The sequence below is a fragment of the Bos grunniens genome, chromosome 4, assembly GCF_055505025.1.
Source record: "Bos grunniens cultivar Pamir isolate PY7600 chromosome 4, Bosgru_T2T1.0, whole genome shotgun sequence".
Taxonomy (NCBI): Eukaryota; Metazoa; Chordata; class Mammalia; order Artiodactyla; family Bovidae; genus Bos; species Bos grunniens.
This window is the reverse complement of record NC_141168.1, coordinates 21,109,668-21,128,302: the sequence shown is the minus strand read 5'-3', so window position 1 is coordinate 21,128,302 and position 18,635 is coordinate 21,109,668. Positions and strand designations below refer to the sequence as shown.

At 45.9% G+C, this 18,635-nt stretch overlaps 1 protein-coding gene across 5 annotated transcripts in view; it reads right to left on the bottom strand.

Moving 5' to 3' along the window:
• LOC147373749 (solute carrier family 23 member 2-like) overlaps positions 1 to 18,635 on the bottom strand; it is a 68,075-nt gene that overhangs the window by 12,782 nt on the left and 36,658 nt on the right. For all 5 annotated transcript variants that reach the window (XM_086395480.1, XM_086395479.1, XM_086395482.1 and 2 more), the window contains 4 exons: positions 5,865 to 6,046; positions 4,095 to 4,215; positions 2,849 to 3,005; positions 1,921 to 2,174 (listed from right to left, as the gene is read on the bottom strand). In XM_086395480.1, coding sequence (XP_086251606.1) covers positions 1,921 to 2,174; positions 2,849 to 3,005; positions 4,095 to 4,215; positions 5,865 to 6,046 — 714 coding nt within the window. The remainder of the gene's footprint in view (positions 1 to 1,920; positions 2,175 to 2,848; positions 3,006 to 4,094; positions 4,216 to 5,864; positions 6,047 to 18,635) is intronic.

The window sequence follows — 18,635 nt, the reverse complement described above, 5'->3', positions numbered from 1 at the left end:
TTGGCCACCTGATGGGAAGAACCGACTCATTGGAAAAGACCCCAATGTTGGGAAAGATTGAAGGCAGGAGGAGAAGGCGATGACAGAGCATGAGATGATTGGATGACATCACAGACTCGATGGACATGAGTTTGAGTAAACTCTTGGAGTTGGTGATGGACAGGGAGGCCTGGCGTGCTGCAGTCCATGGGGTCACAAAGATTCGGACACAACTGAGCAACTGGACTGAACTGAACTGTAGTCCACGGGGTCGCAATGGGTAGGATACAACTGAGCAACTGAACAACTCGATTTGCAGCCTGCTCATGTACCTTTCTTCCCCCCTCCTTCCTTCTACTCTAAACAGCCTTAATTTAGAAATTATACATCAAAAAATTTTTGTCCCATTTATTGAGTATAATTTTCTGTTCTGCATGATATTTGCTTCCTTTAGCAGGAAAAATAGTTGCTGCCTTTTACTCATGTAGCCCATTCCTGTTATATTTCTGTGTGGGTCAGTGGTCCTCACATGGAAAAACATTCCTTTCACTTGCACTAAGGGTTTGGAAACTTTGGGAAAATACCCAGGCTTCCATGGTGTCAATTGCTCCAGGGCTGGGTGCTGGCTGTGCTGTTGCTCACGCGTTTTAGCTCTCACTGTGGGCCCGAGGCCATGCAGATACAGAGGTGGATAGGTCTGAGGGCACGATCAGAAAATGCAGCGAGGGGAAATGAGTAGCGGGCTCTGGATTCTCCAAAGCTGACTTCACTTGTTCTGGGAAATACCACACCTCTGCACTGAAGCAGACAGGAAAGCAACATCGTAATAATATTCTTTTCTAAGCCTTCTTAGAAAGCACCATCTTGAAGAGTTCGTGCTGAACTTATGGGGCTTTCCTGTGGAAAATGGGAGCCCAGAAGAGATTTTAAGTAGGAACTAATTTAATTGGGTTCTAGAAAGATCCTTGGGCAGCCAGGTGGCAGCTAGATGACAGATGGGCAAGATCCTGGGAAGAGATAGTTAGGGATGCTGCCATGTTCAGGTGAGAGATGATTGATCAAGCTGTGGTCCTGCTTGGAGAAAAGAGGACAGGAGGGCCACAGGCACACAGAGAAGACAGAATCCACTGTGAGGGGTGCAGGTCAGAGACGATAAGGATGCCCTGGGTGAATCTACAGGACAAGGTTTACAATGAGGAGAGGTAAGATGGGGGCATGGGCTGAACATCAGAGGCCATGCTGAGTGAGAGGCACCCTTGGGACACGCAGGCACAGGTGACCACAGCCAAGAAGGTCAGAACAGTAGCAGAATAATGGCTCCTCAGAGATGTCCACATCCTGATCCCAAACTCACACGGCAAAGGGGACTTAAGGATTTTTTTTTTTTTTATTACCCCGCCCGCCCGCCCGCGCGATGACCTCACACGCACCCCCCCTTACTCGCCGACGTCGGGACTTAAGGATTTTGAGATGGAGAGAGTATCCTGAATTACCCAGGTGGCCCAATCTAATTACACATACCCACATAAGCAGATAGTCTTTCCCAGGTGTAGTCAAAGGGAGACGTGACAAGGGAAGAAAGGTCAGAGAGATGCAATGTTGCTGGCTTTAAGATGGGGGAAAGAGGCCATAGCCAAGGATGTGGGGAGCCTCTAGATGATGGAAAAAGCAAGGCGATGGATTCTCCCTGGAGCCTCCAGGCAGGAACGTAGCCCCGCTAATAACTTTACTGTAGTCCTGTGAGACCTGTGTTGGAGTTCTGACCTCCAGATTGGTAAGATAATACATTTGGGTTATTGAAAGCCATTATGTTTGTGGTAATTTGTTGCAGCGACAATAAGAGACTAAGACATGGATGACAGATCCAGGTACTTAGCCTGCATACCCACCACCCACCCCTGCCACACACACATACCCGTGGACCACTGTCTTCAGCCTTACCCTGGTGATGCCCAGTGCGCCCACATTCTCGCTGTAGGAGGTGGTGCCATTCCCTGTCCCCCAGGCCCCTGCCAGCAGGCAGCCCAGGCCCTCGATGCCAATGCCTCGGTTGATGGCATGCTTTGGAGGGGGTGGTGCCCCAACCAGGCGGGCACAGGCATGATAATCGCCTATTGACTCCACCATTGAGGAGATTACCGCTGCGATGATCCCAAAGACCCCAGCCGGGCTGACGGTGGGGAGGCCCCACTGTCCTGAAAATGCAATGCAGAGGGAATATTAACCCAGAAGACAACAGGTTACTGGACCCCAAATAATTTCTTTCCGAGAGGATTCTCCGGAAGGCTTTAAAAGCTGGGCAACATGTCTTCCAGCCCCACAACTGTCCTGAGACTTTGTCTTGAAACCCTGCCTTACCCGTGCCTCCCTGGGGGTGGGTCCCATGCCCTGACCTTGAGGTCACAGTGCGCACAAAGAACCAGCAACCCGGCCTCTTCCCAGGAAGGCCCTGAAGCATTCTGAAGTCAAGGTACTTACTCAGGGAGGCCGTAGCTCCCTAGCCCCCGAGACCACCCCTGCCCATCACCACTGAAACGTGCTTATTCACACAACCTGAGCCAAGAACTGCAGGGAAAGGAGACCAGAAGAGGCCTAAGGGATGGCCTTGACCTCCAACCCAGAAATGTTCTCATTCAGTCCCGAGCCTCCCTTGTGAGGGACCCACCGAGTCCAGGAGGAGCCCCAGATGCTGGCTAGAGGTCGGGGTTCCTCTGTGCTTTTCCCCACCACAGGCTGTTGTCAGATCCCTTGGAGAAGATTCTCCCCCCACCCCCTGGCTCTATTCACCACCCACTCTGGTGCCCTGAGCCCCATGGACAGACCTAGGAAGCGTGTGTCCCAGGCAACAAGGGCCCAGTCTGCTCATTACCTGGGTAAGGGAAGCGAAACCACGGAGCCTGGCTCAGGACGCTGCCTTTGGTGTCAGTGCGGGCCAGGTACCCGTAGGCTGTGGGTGCTGAAGGGAGGGCGTCGGTGACTGTGAGCACAAAGCAGAGCAGCCACGAGATGCAGAGCCCCAGCAGTACCTGCGGAAGGGAGGTGCCCTTCACACCTGGTCCCACTCCCTGCCCCTGTCCACACCTCCCAGCAAGGTTGGGCAAAAGAGAGAATTCAGAAAAGCTCTTCAAAATGAGGAAGTGTTGGATTAGGAACCCTCCCAGTGACAACAGAAATCTGTGTGTCAGGGGATAAGTAACACAGTAAAGGAACACAGACAGTAAACCAAAGGGAGACCTTATGCCAGGTAAAGGCAGAAATGTCCAGCATAGTAGACAAGGCCTGGGTCAGAAGGACTGCAAGCTGACTCCCTTTCTACTGTTTGCTGGTCACATGACTTGCTTCAAACTCCTTGAGCCTGAGTTTGCTCATCTGTACAATGGAATTTCAGCCATTGCTCTGCAGAGCCTGAAGCAGGATTTCTTAAAGTGGGGTCCTCAGATGTATTGATTTATAATCTCTGGTGGTAGAACTCCAGACATCTGTACTTTTAGCAATGTTCCCAAGTGAATCTTATGCACACTGAACTTCTGAACCACTGGCCTACAGGGTTGTGGAAGGATCAATGAGATCATTACATGGAAGTATCATTTTTATAATGCAGAATGTAGGTCATAGGTGAACCAAACCTGAAAACACCTTTATGGGGTTGCCAACTGTGCCTGCTTGACAGATTGGAACAAATTCAACAGAGAAGGCTCTGAAAAAGGAGGCACCGTCTGAATCATCCAGGAACCAATGAGAAAGAACCTAAGCATCTTGGCCCTTCGTTTTGCACCCATAGTGGTGATTCTGGCTACCTCCCCCAGGGCCATGCTCTGAGGACATCCCGGGAAACATGAGGAAGCTGTCCCACACTGGTGACCACTGTGGCAACCTGGGGCAAGCTCTCTGCTCCCGCAGGAGAGAAGCATTGAGGGAGGAGCTGTAGGGCATTAAGCCAATGCTCCCACCACCCATGGGCAGGGTGGGGAGGAGCAGTTAGGGGAGGCCGAGGAGGAAAGGCCACTGCAGGTAGAGAGCATTTGACTTGAGGCCCAACTGGGTGAGCAAGAGGCTGCCCCTCACTCTCCAAGTGAGTCAGTTAAGGATGGCAGTGGGTGGGGAGTGCTTCTTACAGGGAAGATCTGAAACAGGTAGAACTTAGATGTGTGAGACTTCTTCTCTCGTCCATAAACGGGCACGGGCACTGAGATGTTCTTCAGGTACTGAGAAAACAGCACGATGAGGAAGATGGTCCTGAAACAGAAACAAACCACACCCAACCTGGTGAGCTGGGGCTCATCCAGAGCGAGGATCCAGGAAGCTGGGCCACCATGTGCCTCTGGGTCTGGGGAGTAGGGGCTGCGCTAGGAAGGTCCTCATCTAGGCCCTGCTCTGCATCCTGCCAGCTGGGAACAGGTGGGCGGGCCCTTTCAGAGGCTGCCGGTGGCTGACGAGGAAGAGTGGGCAGAGGACTACTATTCCTTGGGACCTGAGAAATGAGCATGACAGCTGCATAGATCCAGACTGGAGCCACTGAGGCCAGGGTCAAAGCCCATGTGAATGAACACATCCATCTGTTGTTGCCAAATTCCTCCAAAGCTCTGTTTAAATGTTGAGGGCCTCTTCCCCACCCCACTCCTAAGCCTTCCTGACACTCTTCCCCTGCCCTCTCCATCCCCCACAAGCTGGCTGTCACCACCCCATTCCCTGAATAAGCTTGACATTCTGGGACCCTCATCAGTGTCTCCTGGTATCACAGGTACTTGGACTCAAGTCTTAACCCTCCGCTAAACTACCAAATGCTTGAGAGCTGGGCTATGTCTCTGTACCCTTCCCAGGAGCTGGAGGTGTACAAATATTTGCTCAGTGAAAACCTAGGAGGCAAGGGACATGTAGCATCAGCCATCTGTGAACCCTGCACTAAGTATGTTTAGACACTGCCTGTGATGAACTCATTGTCTGTGAGGACTAATAACAAATAAATAGTAATAATACATTCTAAATTGCCATTTCACTGCTTTTTGAGGTATTATAATGTACATGAACTAGAAAGCCTCTTTATGAGGGTGAAAGAGGAGAATGAAAGTCAGCTTAAAACTCAATATTAAAAAAATTAAGATCATGTCATCTGGTCCCATCACTTCATGGCAAATAGAAGGGGGAAATGTGGAAGCAGTGACAGATTTCCTCTTCTTGGGCTCTAAAATCACTTCAGATGGTGACTGCAAACCATGAAATTAGAAGACAATTGCTTCTTGGCAGGAGAGCTATGACAAAACTAGACAGTGTGTTAAAACGCAAAGACATCATTTTGCTGACAAAGGTCCATCTAGTCCAAGCTATGGTCTTTCCAGTAGTCATGTATGGATGTGAGAGCTGGACAATAAAAAAGGCAGAGTGCTGAAGAATTGATGCTTTCGAACTGTGGTGTTGAAGAAGACTCTTGAGAGTCCCTTGGAAAGCAAGATCAAACCAGTCAATCTTAAAGGAAATCTACCCTGAATACTCTTTGGAAGGACTGATGCTGAAGCTGAAGCTCCAGTACTTTGGCCACCTGATGCGAACAGCTGACTCATTGGAAAAGACCCTGACACGGGAAAGACTGAAGGCAGAAGGAGAAGAGGGTAACAGAGGATGACATGGTTGGATGGCATCATCTATTCAATGGACATGACCTTGGGCAAACTCCAGGAGATGGTGAGATATACAGGGAAGCCTGGCAGGTTGCAGTCCATGTGGTCAGGAAGAGTCCGACACAACTTGGCCACTGAACAACAAAAAATGTTCATGAAAGTACTTGTAAACCACCTGAGCTTGCCAATATCCAGGACTCACTCTTCTAACTGGGTAAACTTTCCTCTAGAGGGAACTCAAATGGCCCTCCCACCCAGGAGGGTACTTACGTGGCAGCAATCCCCCAGTGGATCCCGGCGTTGTCACCCGCGGAATCGAAGAGAGGCAGGGCCATCAGGGAGATTGTGGGAGCAATGGTCAAGGGGCCGATGAAGCGCATGAGGAAGCCAATGAGGCCTGAGAAGCCCACCAGCATCTGGACACAGGAGGCAACCAAGACGGCTCCCTGAAGCTGAAGAGGAAGAGTGGGGCTCATCAACTGAGAGCGGGCCCGTGGCGGGGCGGGGCCTGCAGAGGGGCGGGGCCTGCGGCGGGGCGGGGCCTCGGCCCAGCCCAGGCCACTGGGATCCGTGGTACCTTCAGAGGCAGGGCAGGGGACAGAGCTGGACCCTAAGGGAACCAATGGAAGGCGAGCTCTGACCTCATTCCTCTCTCCAGTCCTCTATTGCCAACTGTCTGTTGGACATTTTCACATTATGTGAAGTTTTTCAGAAAGTAGACTTCAAGGTTATCATGGTGATAATGCTGATGATTTGTAATACTGGTGTTACCCAGTAGTGTATTGACCGTCTTGCTGCTTTACTTTTCTCTGTTTTCCTACTTTCAGACTCAGAGGCTGGCAAAGGCGACAGAGAGTGAATTGTTGAGGTTCTGTGGGCTGTCCAGGCTCAGTCAAAACTTTTCCAGACACGATGGGAACAAATGAGCTTGCCCATGTTCTAATTAAACTCCATGGGCAGGCCCTGAAATTTGTATTTTGTACAATTTGGACTTGTCATGAAATATTCTTCTTTTGATTTTTTTCAACCATTTAAAATATAAAATCATTTTTAGCTTGCGGCTCATTCAAAAAAAACAAACAGAAGACAGGCAACCGGCCAGATTTGGCTCATAGGCTGTAGTTTGCCAACCCCTGAGCTATGGGACTCACTGAGTTTATTTCTCTTTTTTCACTTTACTTATTTGGGTGTTATACTGTCTTTTTTATCCCTTGCTTTGAAGTCTGATTTCCCAGAAAAGAAAGAAAGAAGTATGATTCCTGCTTTCTTTTGATTAGTGTTAATATATTCCTCTCCATCTATTTACTTTTAATCTACATGTATTTTTATATTTAAAGTAGGTTTCTAGAGAAAGACAAATATAATGTGATATCACTTATATATAGATCTTTTTTAAAAGGGTACAAATGAACTTATTTACAAAACAGAAATAGAGTCATAGATGTAGCAGACAAACTTATGGTTATCAGGAGATAATCCCCTGATAGGGGCGGGGGAAATTAGAAGACTGAGGATGACATATACACACTACTATATATAAAACAGATAACTAATAAAGGCCTGCTGTATAGCATGGGGAACACGACTCAGTACTCTGTAATGGTCTGTACATAAGGAGTGGATGTATATATAACTGATTCACTTTGCTGTGCATCTGAAACTAACACAACACTGTAAATCAACTCTACTCCAATAAAATTGTTTAATAATCAAAGTAGGTTTCATTTGGACAACATACGGTGGGGTCTTATTTTTTTTATCCACTCTGACAATCTCTGGTCTTTTAATCAGTGCCTTTAGAGCAATGATGTTCAAAGTAATTATTGATCTAGTTGGATTAATATTCACCATATCCATTACTATTTTCTATTTGTTGCCCTTGGTCTTCATTTCTTTTTTTGTCTTCTACTCTTTTTCTGCCTTTGGTGGTTTTAACTGATATTTTTATTTATTTTTTTTCTTTCTTTTTTTTAAATTTTATATTATTTTTAAACTTTACAATATTGTATTAGTTTTGCCAAATATCGAAATGAATCTGCCACAGGTATACCTGTGTTCCCCATCCTGAACCCTCCTCCCTCCTCCCTCCCCATACCATCCCTCTGGGTCATCCCAGTGCACCAGCCCCAAGCATCCAGTATGGTGCATCGAACCTGGACTGGTGACTCGTTTCATACATGATATTGTACATGTTTCAATGCCATTCTCCCAAATCTCCCCACCCTCTCCCTCTCCCACAGAGTCCATAAGACTGATCTATACATCAATGTCTCTTTTGCTGTCTCGTACACAGGGTTATTGTTACCATCTTTCTAAATTCCATATATATGCGTTAGTATACTGTATTGGTGTTTTTCTTTCTGGTTTACTTCACTCTGTATAATAGGTTCCAGTTTCATCCATCTCATTAGAACTGATTCAAGTGTATTCTTTTTAATGGCTGAGTAATACTCCATTATGTATATGTATCACAGCTTTCTTATCCATTCATCTGCTGATGGGCATCTAGGTTGCTTCCATGTCCTGGCTAATATAAACAGTGCTGCAATGAACATTGGGGTACATGTGTCTCTTTCCCTCTGGTTTCCTCAGTGTGTATGCCCAGCAGTGGGATTGCTAACTGATATTTTTATATGACTCCATTTTCTCTCCTTTCTTAGCATAACTATTATCCATTGTTTTCCCTTTAGTGGTTTCACTAGAGTTTGCAATAAACATTTACAGTGAACTCAAGTCCACTTTCAAATAACACTATACCACTTTCTGAGTCGCATGAATAACTTATAGTAACAAAACAATCCTAATTTCTCCCACCTGACCATTTTATCATTGCTGTCATTCATTTCACTTATAAATAAGCATACACAACTATATAAACGTTTTTAAACTACCATAATACCAGAAGGTGAAGTTGAAATTGGTCTAATGTGTTGAAACCTGAGCTCGCCATCTCTTTCCTACCACCATTTTCTTACAACATAATGACTATTTACCTGTCCTCTCTATTACTTCTTATCTCCCAGAAAGAAATGACATGACTATTGGTCCTGTATATGCCTGACTTTCATTTGTGGCTACTATTGTGATGTAGAGTTGGACTGCTAACCATTGGTGGTTTCAAGACTTGAGATGTGTGTCAACAAATAAAACCCAGTGAAACATGGAAAAATCTACCTTGAATTCCAATAGGCTGGCTCAGTGAATTAAACCAATCCATTAATCAGTGAAAGGAAGTTGAAACTTGCAAAAACTTTCCCATGTTTACAGCACTGGTGAAAAGCCCTGGACCAGCAGATGGAGCTAAAATACCACAGCTACAACTCCGGGTTTGTGCTCACTCTCAGACACTTGGAAATGATGTGGGAAAGAAAGAGTGGAGGCTTCTGTTCTGGATCCGCGCAAGAGGAACTTTAGAGCGGGGCCCTGTGCTTTAGAGCAGGGGTTGGCAAATTTTTTCTGTAACTGGTCAGATAGTAAACATTTCAGGTTTTGTGAGCCACATATAGTTTCTGTCACATATTCTTTTTTTAATTTTAAACAACTTAAAAACATAAAACCCAGGACTTCCCTGGCGGTCCAGAGGTTACAACTCCACCCTTCCATGTCAGGGGACAAAGGTTCAGTCCCACACACCAGGCAGCATGGTGTAGCCAATAATAAATAAATAAATAAGATGTAAAAACTATTCTTAATTGGTAAGGAGTAGAAAACAGATTGGGTAACTTCCCTGGTAACTCAGCTGGTAAGGAAACCACTTGCAATGCAGGCGACCCCAGTTTGATTCCTGGGTCAGGAAGAGCCCCTGGACAAGGAATAGGCTACCCACTCCAGTATTCTTGGGCTTCCTGGTGTCTCAGACAGTAAATAATCCACCTGCAATGCAGGAGAACTGGGTTCGATCCCTGGGTTGGGAAGATCCCCTGGAGGAGGGCATAACAACCCACTCCAGTGTTCTTGCCGGGAGAATCCCCATGGACAGAGGAGCCTGGTTGGCTAAAGTCCACGGGGTCACAAAGGGTCAGACACGACTGAGCACAGCACAAAACAGATTACAGGCTAGATTTGGTCCAAGAGCCACAGCTTGTTAGAGGACTCAGAAACACAAGAATAGTGAACGCACTAAAGAAACACGGTTATGTCTGTCGCTTGGGATCCTGTGCTCGGTGCAAGCTCAGCATGACCCACATCCCTAAACATCCTCTCACTACTAGCACTGTGTCCTCAGAACAAGGTAACTGCTTCTGACTATTACAGTGTTAGAGCAGCCACGTCATTAGAACACAGGAAGGATTGGAGCAACAGAAGAGCTCGGGCAGGAGAGGAGACAAATTAACTTGTTGGACCTTTCTTCTCAGATAGAACGAAGGCAAGAGATTCTTGTATAAGAAATTATAGTGCTTGGGTCTTCCCTGGTCCCTCAGTGACAAAGAATCCACTTGCCAGTGCAGGACACACGGGTTCCATCCCTGATCCAGGAAGATCCCACATGCCATAGAGCAACTAAGCCCATGGGCCACAACTATTGAACCTGTGCTCTAGAGCCCAGGAGCCGCACCTACTGATCCCATGTGCCTCACCCACTGAAGCCCAGGTACCCTGGAGCCCATGCTCCGCAACAAGAGAAGCCACTGAAATGAGAAGCCCACGCACCACAACTAGAGAGTAGCCCCCGCTTGCCCATGTGCAGCGACGAAGGCCCAGCCCAGCCAAAAGTAAGTTTTAAAAAAAGGAATTATAGTTCTCTGCCGGAAGCAGGAGGTCCGCCCGTGGCAAAGGTCATGAGGAAGGAGGCTCGGCATACGCAAAGGCGGGATCGAGCCTCAGGAGTCCCCCTGGAAATTCTCGAGCATCTACCCCCAAAACCAGAGTCTGCCTACTTTACTGCTTTGTGCTCTCACCCACACCTCTGACTTTATGGGGGGCTGTCCTGGGCGTGACAAGAGTGTTTTAGTTCACAACCCTGAGAGGCGTGAGATGTTCTAAACTGTCTAAATACAGATTCCTTTGAGCAGTTAAAAGATTGATTAGAAATTGTATTGGTGAAGGGTTTTTCACTTATTGGGCCAATGTTTGCTGCTAAGTTTCCATATCCCTTACCTGCTGTGTCCCTACCAGTGTATTGATTAATATAATTGGTGTAAGTAGTAGCTTTAATGTTTGTAACCTTGGACCCTTGAGTTAATTCTTTTTCTTGTTATACTCCACCACACCTTTGCCCTATAGGAATGCAACTTTATCTAATGCTTTTGGAGGGTGGCGCCTGACTAATCACCTTTAAAGAAAAATAAGTTTTCTGAAGAAAGGGTCTTAAAATGTTAACAGGCCTCCAGGCCAAAAGATGATGCAAATCACCTAAACTTGTGCATATGATAAGTTTGCAGGAAGAAAGCCTGGCTTACTGCATGACTCTACCCCTTCCCCCATTATCCTCTATGCATAACTTAAGGTATAAAAACTATTTTGGAAAACAAAGTGCAGGCCTTGTTCACTGAAGCTTGGTCTCCCCACGTCGTTCTTTCTCTCACCTTCTGGCTGAATTATTCAGCCTCTGTTCTCCACTGAATTTCCTCACTGAGTATCCTTATTTAACCACTCTTTATATCTTTAATTAACATTTAAATAAGCTGTTGTTTCCTGATCGCTGATGCCCTCTCGCCTTTGAAACCCCTGACTCCACCAGGGCTGGACCCCGGCAGTTCTCAGTAAGTCTAAGTGAAAGGGAAATCGTGCCCCTGGCATCCAGAAGATCAGGGTAAAGAAACAGATGAAACAAAATTCATATTTTAAGGCAGACAAGAAAAAAAATTAAATATAAAAGATGATTGCTCCTTGGAAGAAAAGCTATAATAAACTTAGACAGTATATTAAAAAAGCAGAGACATTACTTTGCCAACAAAGGTCTGTATAGTCAAAGCTGTGGTTTTTCCAGTCGTCATGTATGGATGTGAGAGCTGGACCATAAAGAAGGCTCAGCACCAAAGAATTGATACTTTTGAACTGTGGTGCTGGAAAAGACTCTTGAGAGTCCCTTGGACTGCAAAGAGATCAAACCAAGATATATAAAAGAAATAAATCCTGAATATTCATTGGAAAGGCTGATGCTGAAGCTGAAGCTCCAATCCTTTGGTCACCTGATGTGAAGAGCTGACGCACTGGAAAAGACCCTGATGCTGGGAAAGATTGGAGGCAGGAGGAGAAGGGGACGACAGAGGATGAGATGGTTGGATGGCATCACCAGCTCAATGGACATGAGTTTGAGCAAACTCTGGGTGATGGTGAAGGACAGGGAAGCCTGCGTGCTGCAGTCCATGGGGTCGCAAAGAGTCAGACACAACTGAGCGACTGAACAACAACAACAACAAAGGAAGACAAGAAAAAAAACTAAATATTAAACTCCTTCTGTTTATTTGGGCCTCCTCCCTCCCTAAAATGCAGTGTCCACCCACATTACACATTAACCGGAGCTCTTCAAAGATGGAAGGGTCAGATAAACTGTAAAGCAGTGTTGTTGTTGTTTTTTTTCTTTCTCCTGATGTTAACAATGTAACTTCTTTAATTTTTTATTTATCTTTTAATTGAAGGATTAGTGCTTTACAGAATTGTTGGTTTCTGCCAAACATCAACATGAATCAGCCATAGGTATACATATGTTCCCTCCCTCTTGAACCTCTCTCCCATCTTCCTGCTCATCCCACCCCTCTAGGTTGTAGCAAGGTAACTTCTTGAAAGAATAGTGTTCTTTCTCAGCTCTGTTGGGAGTCATGGTGACCTGCTGCTCCCTTCTATGTGCTTACCTGGACAATGTATCCCTGGTGAACTCTACATGAAATATCAGTATGTCATTTTAACATATGATCCTTTTTCTCAAAAATGTATATGACTATGCCTTTGACTTCTAACAGGTGAAACAGTTCCCAGAGCTTCCTGACAATCTGCTCCCTGGGTTATAGTCCTCAGTTTGGCTCGAATAAAATCCCCCCCCCTTTTTTTCTTAACTTGATAGTTAATTAAAATTTCCACTTCTTATTCTTTCAGTTCAGTTCAGTTCAGTTCAGTCGCTAAGTCATGTCCGACTCTTTGCGACCCCATGAATCGCAGCATGCCAGGCCTCCCTGTCCATCACCAACTCCTGGAGTTCACTCAGACTCACGTCCATCGAGTCAGTGATGCCATCCAGCCATCTCATCCTCTGTCGTCCCCTTCTCCTCCTGCCCTCAATCCCTCCCAGCATCAGAGTCTTTTCTAATGAGGCAACTCTTCGAATGAGGTGGCCAAAGTACTGGAGTTTCAGCTTAAGCATCATTCCCTCCAAATGAAATCCCAGGGCTGATCTCCTTCAGAATAGATTGGTGGATCTCCTTGCAGTCCAAGGGATTCTCAAGAGTCTTCTCCAACTCCACAGTTCAAAAGCATCAATTCTTCGGGGCTCAGCCTTCTTCACAGTCCAACTCTCACATCCATACATGACCACTGGAAAAACCATAGCCTTGACTAGACAGAACTTTGTTGGCAAAGTAATGTCTCTGCTTTTGAATATGCTATCTAGGTTGGTCATAACTTTCCTTCCAAGGACTAAGCGTCTTTTAATTTCATGGCTGCAGTCACCATCTGTAGTTTGCTTAGTTTTAATTTGCACTTACCAAAGCCAAGTATTGCCTCCCTGGGGGAGAGCAGAAATAAAACCAAACCTCAAACCACATGTGTTTTGTGATTCATGCTATTGATGATATAATACAAATAGGTTGCACTGAAGAAGAAATACACCCTGCTTTGAAAAAAGTGGTTCAACAGATGGCATTTGAAGGTTAGCCAATTGACCTGGCAAAAATCCAGGGCCCACCAGCTTGACAAGTGAAATCCTTAGGTATGTCTTGGTCTAGAGCTACACGGAAAAGTTTATTAAATACTAAAAACCCCTGTTAACTCTGAGTCCACCTTGAGAAAAGAAAGGAAGCACAAGGACTTGATAGATCACTGAAGTACATCGCGTCTGGTGTGCTCTTGGACTGCACATCAGAGCACAGGCATGTGCAGAAAGGCTGTTTTTGAAAGGGAAGAACAGCAGAAAGTTCTGGCTGAAATTCACAAGTTATGGCTCAGACTGGTCTCAGACCAGCATCCCAACCAGCACAGCACTCCTGAGATAACAGAAGTGTTGGTGGTTGAGTCCACGCCGAAAGAGGGCTGACCCTGGCAGATGCCAGATGCTACAGCTCTGAGTGGGGCATTTGGTGCAGAGGTGGCCCAAAGGAGCTGCTCAGCCACTCTCCTTCTGAAAGGCCATTCCTAACTAGTCTGCTACTTGGCACTGTTTGGAATTAGAGCACTACTGACCGGCACCAGATAATTCCAAGATCAGAAATCTCAATGATATCTTGAATGATGTCAGAAAGACATTCAAATAAGGAAGGGGCGTGCGTGCATGCTAAGTCTCATCAACAGAACTTGCTGATTAAAAGGAAATAGTTACATGCAGGAGAAGAAAACACGGTTACACAAGGAGGAGTTCATAGGATCCATGAATAAGTGACAGTCCCTGCCTTCCCTGGGAGGGCACTACTTCACAAGATAATCTAACTTGAGCAACCAAGATTTGGATCTCACTATGTGGGTCTTCGAATTCAAAAAGCAAGTTGCAGTCTTGCTGAAGGTGCTGCTCATCCACCTGAGAAAGACTGAGACTGAAAGAGTGTAACATTTCAGTGGAAGGGCTTTGATGGAGAAGGAAGGCAAGTCTAAGTCCAGCCAATGAACAATGTGTGTGATGTGGCAGTGGACATGAAATTACCCAGAATCATCCCTTTAGAATTTTAGGTTCTCAAGCTGTGGCCAATGGACTAGCACTTTGGTCTGGCAAGTCGGTCATAGAGGCTGTACTGAAATTTCACCTTTTATGGGACAGGACTTAATAGTCAAATCTCAAATACTGGTGGTTCATATCGATGTCCCCATGTCTTACAAAAGAGGAGGGAAGCATGACTTTGAATGTAGTCACTATGGTCCAGGAGATGACACCTCGGGTCACAAGCCACCCACACGTGGGCTCAAAAACTGCACAATCTCCATCTCTATCTGACAGGATGATCCAGATTGATGACAATGATTGATTGATTGATGACAGTGATGGGCACAGGTTCCTCTGGTGGGAGAACATGAGGATAAATGGCCCATCACAGAGCTGGTAGGCTGCCCGAACTGGACAGTCCACAGAGTAGGGAAGGTTTTTAACACTCTTTAAAAACCTGGTGGTTCTGGAGAACTGTGGTGCTGGAGAAGACTCTTGAGAGTCCCTTGGACAGCAAGGAGATCAAACCAGTCAATCCTAAAGGAAATCAACCCTGAATATTCATTGGAAGCTGAAACTCCAATACTTCGGCCACGTGATGTGAAGAGCTGACTCATTGGAAAAGATCCTGATGCTGGGGAAAAATTGAGGACAGGAGGAAAAGGGGGTGACAGAGGATGAGATGGTTGGATGGCATCACCAACTCAATGGACATGAGTTTCAGCAAACTCCAGGAGACAGTGAAGGACAGGGAAGCCTGGCCTGCTGCAGCCCATGGGGTCCCAGAGTCAGACATGACTTACTGACTGAACAACAAGAAAAACCTGGTATGGACAGTGTTTCTGATTTGAACTTTGCTTATCCTATCACTGAAGCCCTGGCCCAGGCTACAATATAGAGACTAGCAACTCAGACTGAAGTCACCATGAAGATCGACTTATATATTAAACAGGTCAAGGATCACTGTTCACAGCATGAACATGACAGGGATGGAGCAAGAAATACAATATCCATTGATCTTTTCATACTTCATGACTGCTGCTGCTGCTAAGTCACTTCAGTCGTTTCCGACTCTGTGCGACGCCATAGATGACAGCCCACCAGGCTCCCCTGTCCCTAGGATTCTCCAGGCAAGAACACTGGAGTGGGTCGCCATTTCCTTCTCCAATGCATGAAAGGGAAAAGTGAAAGTGAAGTTGTTCAGTTGTGTCCGACTCTTGTCGACCCCATGGATTGCAGCCTACCAGGCTCCTCCGTCCATGGGATTTTCCAGGCAAGAGTACCGGAGTGGGGTGCCATTGCCTTCTCCATATTTCATGACACTTCACCCCAAAGCAGTAAAATTACTGAAAAATTAGAATATGTGCTTGAAGCAATAAAATGTGGGTGACAAAGGCAGGAAGGGTAGGCTTTGCAGGGTAACACAGTGTAAGCTCAAGATCAAGCTGAAAATGGGGCACAAAAGCGAGTCACCAGTGGAGCAGATGGAGCAGAGGGTAAATAAATCTTATTTTCCCAGGACTAGAGCTTTGGTTGTGTTCCTTAAGATGGGATACTAGAATCAATTTAATTTGACTTCCTGGTATTCTGATGGTATTTATGGGCTGGATTGGAAAGTCTGGTATTTTTCAGAAGAAGACATGCATCCTACCCAGTGGAAAGAATCCAGTGACAGTATATTTATTAAATCATGTGAAAGTACCTTGGGAAAGGACACACAAAGGAAGGTTTAGCAATGTTATTTTTCCTGCCCACTAATTAAAAGTTAGGGGAGAAAAACTCAAAACCCCCTTTAGGAGCAAGAAAATGGGTTGAGAAGGGCTCATGGTGGGAAAAAAGAAAAAGATGGTGGCAGAAAGAATTGGAGTCACCAAATCTTGCATCAAATAATGCTACTTTTGCCCATTGTGTTTAAATGGGAATAAGAAAATGATTACTTAGTCATACTTCTAGATACATCTTCAATCTGGGATGAGGGGTGCTGGCATCATAGTTGATTCTATGAAACTGAAGCACATCTAATAAAGCTAGACCCAAAGTATACTGGGCTGTACTGAATGGACAACAGGGAATGAACACTGTGAAAGTAGCCAGTACCTACAGTGATGCTGGCATATGTAGGACGTGGTCTGTTGTCTGAACTTTTAGATTAAAAGGTCATAGACAGGTCATAGACTAACTATGAGCTCACAGGTGATTTACATGATACTTGATGAAATGGAAGTCACAGAAATAATGATAAATAACAAAATCTATATTATATTGAACTCTCATTTCAGTTCAGTCGCTCAGTCGTGTCCGACTCTGTGCGACCCAATGAACCGCAGCACGTCAGGCCTCCCTGTCCATCACCAACTCACGGAGTTCACTCAGACTCATGTCCATTGACTCAGTGATGCCATCCAGCCATCTCATCCTCTGTCGTCCCCTTCTCCTCCTGCCCCCAATCCCTCCCAGCAGCAGAGTCTTTTCCAATGAGTCAACTCTTTCAATGAGTCAACTCTTCCAATGAGTCAACCTCGCATGAGGTGGCCAAAGTACTGGAGTTTCAGCTTTAGCATCATTCCTTCCAAAGAAATCCCAGAGCTAATCTCCTTCAGAATGGACTGGTTGGACCTCCTTGCAGTCCAACGGACTCTCAAGAGTCTTCTCCAACACCACAGTTCAAAAGCATCAATTCTTCGGCACTCAGCTTTCTACACGGTCCAACTCTCACATTCATACATGACCACAGGAAAAACCATAGCCTTAACTAGATGGACCTTTGTTGGCAAAGTAATGTCTAGTCACTGGTTAAAGGGCTTCCCAGGTGGTGCAGTAGTAAAGACTCTGCCTGCCAATGAAGGAGATGCAAGAGACTCGAGTTTGATCTCTAGGTTGGGAAGATCTGCTGGTTTAGGAAATGGCAACATACTCCAGTATTCTTGCCTGGAACATTTCATGCACAGAGGAGCCTGGCAGGCTACAGTCCATGGGGTCACAAAGAATCATACATGACTGAGCATACACATACATACACACACACACAAACACATCTGTTAATGTGGCAAGCATAGGAACAGAAATGAGTCCAGGTGTTCAAATAGACCTATAAGATGAGGACAATTACAGTTAATTCTATATCATTCAATAGCATCATAAAAGAATGATACAAGTTTACCATAATGCACTCAGTAGAGTGGCTAACATGAAAAAGCTAGAAAATGTTGGTGAGATTGTGGAGTAACTGGGACTCACATATGATGCTGGCAGGAGGGTAAACTGGAACATCCATTTCAGAAATGTATTTGCTGCTGCTGCTGCTGCTAAGTCGCTTCAGTCGTGTCTGACTCTCTGCGACCCCAAGACGGCAGCCCACATGGCTCCCCCGTCCCTGGGATTCTCCAGGCAAGAACACTGGAGTGGGTTGCCATTTCCTTCTCCAACACACGAAGGTGAAAAGTGAAAGTGAAGTCGCTCAGTCGTGTCCGACTCTTAGCGACCCCATGGACTTTGCACATCAGGCTCCTCCGTCCATGGGATTTTCCAGGCAAGAGTACTGGAGTGGGGTGCCATTGCCTTCTCCTAGTGTTTACTAAAGTGGAACATATAGACAATTTGATGGTGAATTTTATATGTCAACTGGACTGAGGGATGCCCAGACAGCTGATAAAACATTATTTCTGCGGTGTTTCCAGAAGAGATTAGTGTTTGAATTGGTGAACTGAATGAAGCAGATAGCCCTACCCAAAATGAGCATCTCTCTCTGCTAAATCACTTCAGTCATGTCAGACTTTTAGTGACTCAATGGACAGCAGTCTGCCAGGCTCCTCTGTTCACGGGATTCTCCAGGCAAGAATATTGGAGCTGGTTTGTACTGGTTATATTCCAGGCAAGAATACTGGTGCGCTCTTCTCCAGGGGATCTTCTTGACCCAGGGACTGGACCCATGTCTCTTACGTCTCCTGCACTGGCAGTCGGGTTCTTTACCATTAGTGGCAACAGGGAAGCCCACCCAATGTGAATGAGTGCCATCCAATCCTTTGAGGGACTCAGCAGAACCACAAGGCAGAGGAAGAACATTTTCGCTTGCTGCTTGAGCTGAGACTTCTGTCTTCTCCTGCCCCCAGATATCAACACTCCTGGTTCTCAGGCCTTTGGAGTCAGATCAGGACTTACATCATTGTCCCTCCGCCCCACCCCCCATTGGAGTGTTTTGTCAATTCTATTCCCTCTCATTGGTCACACTTGGGTAAGAATAGGAATCTTGTTAGGAA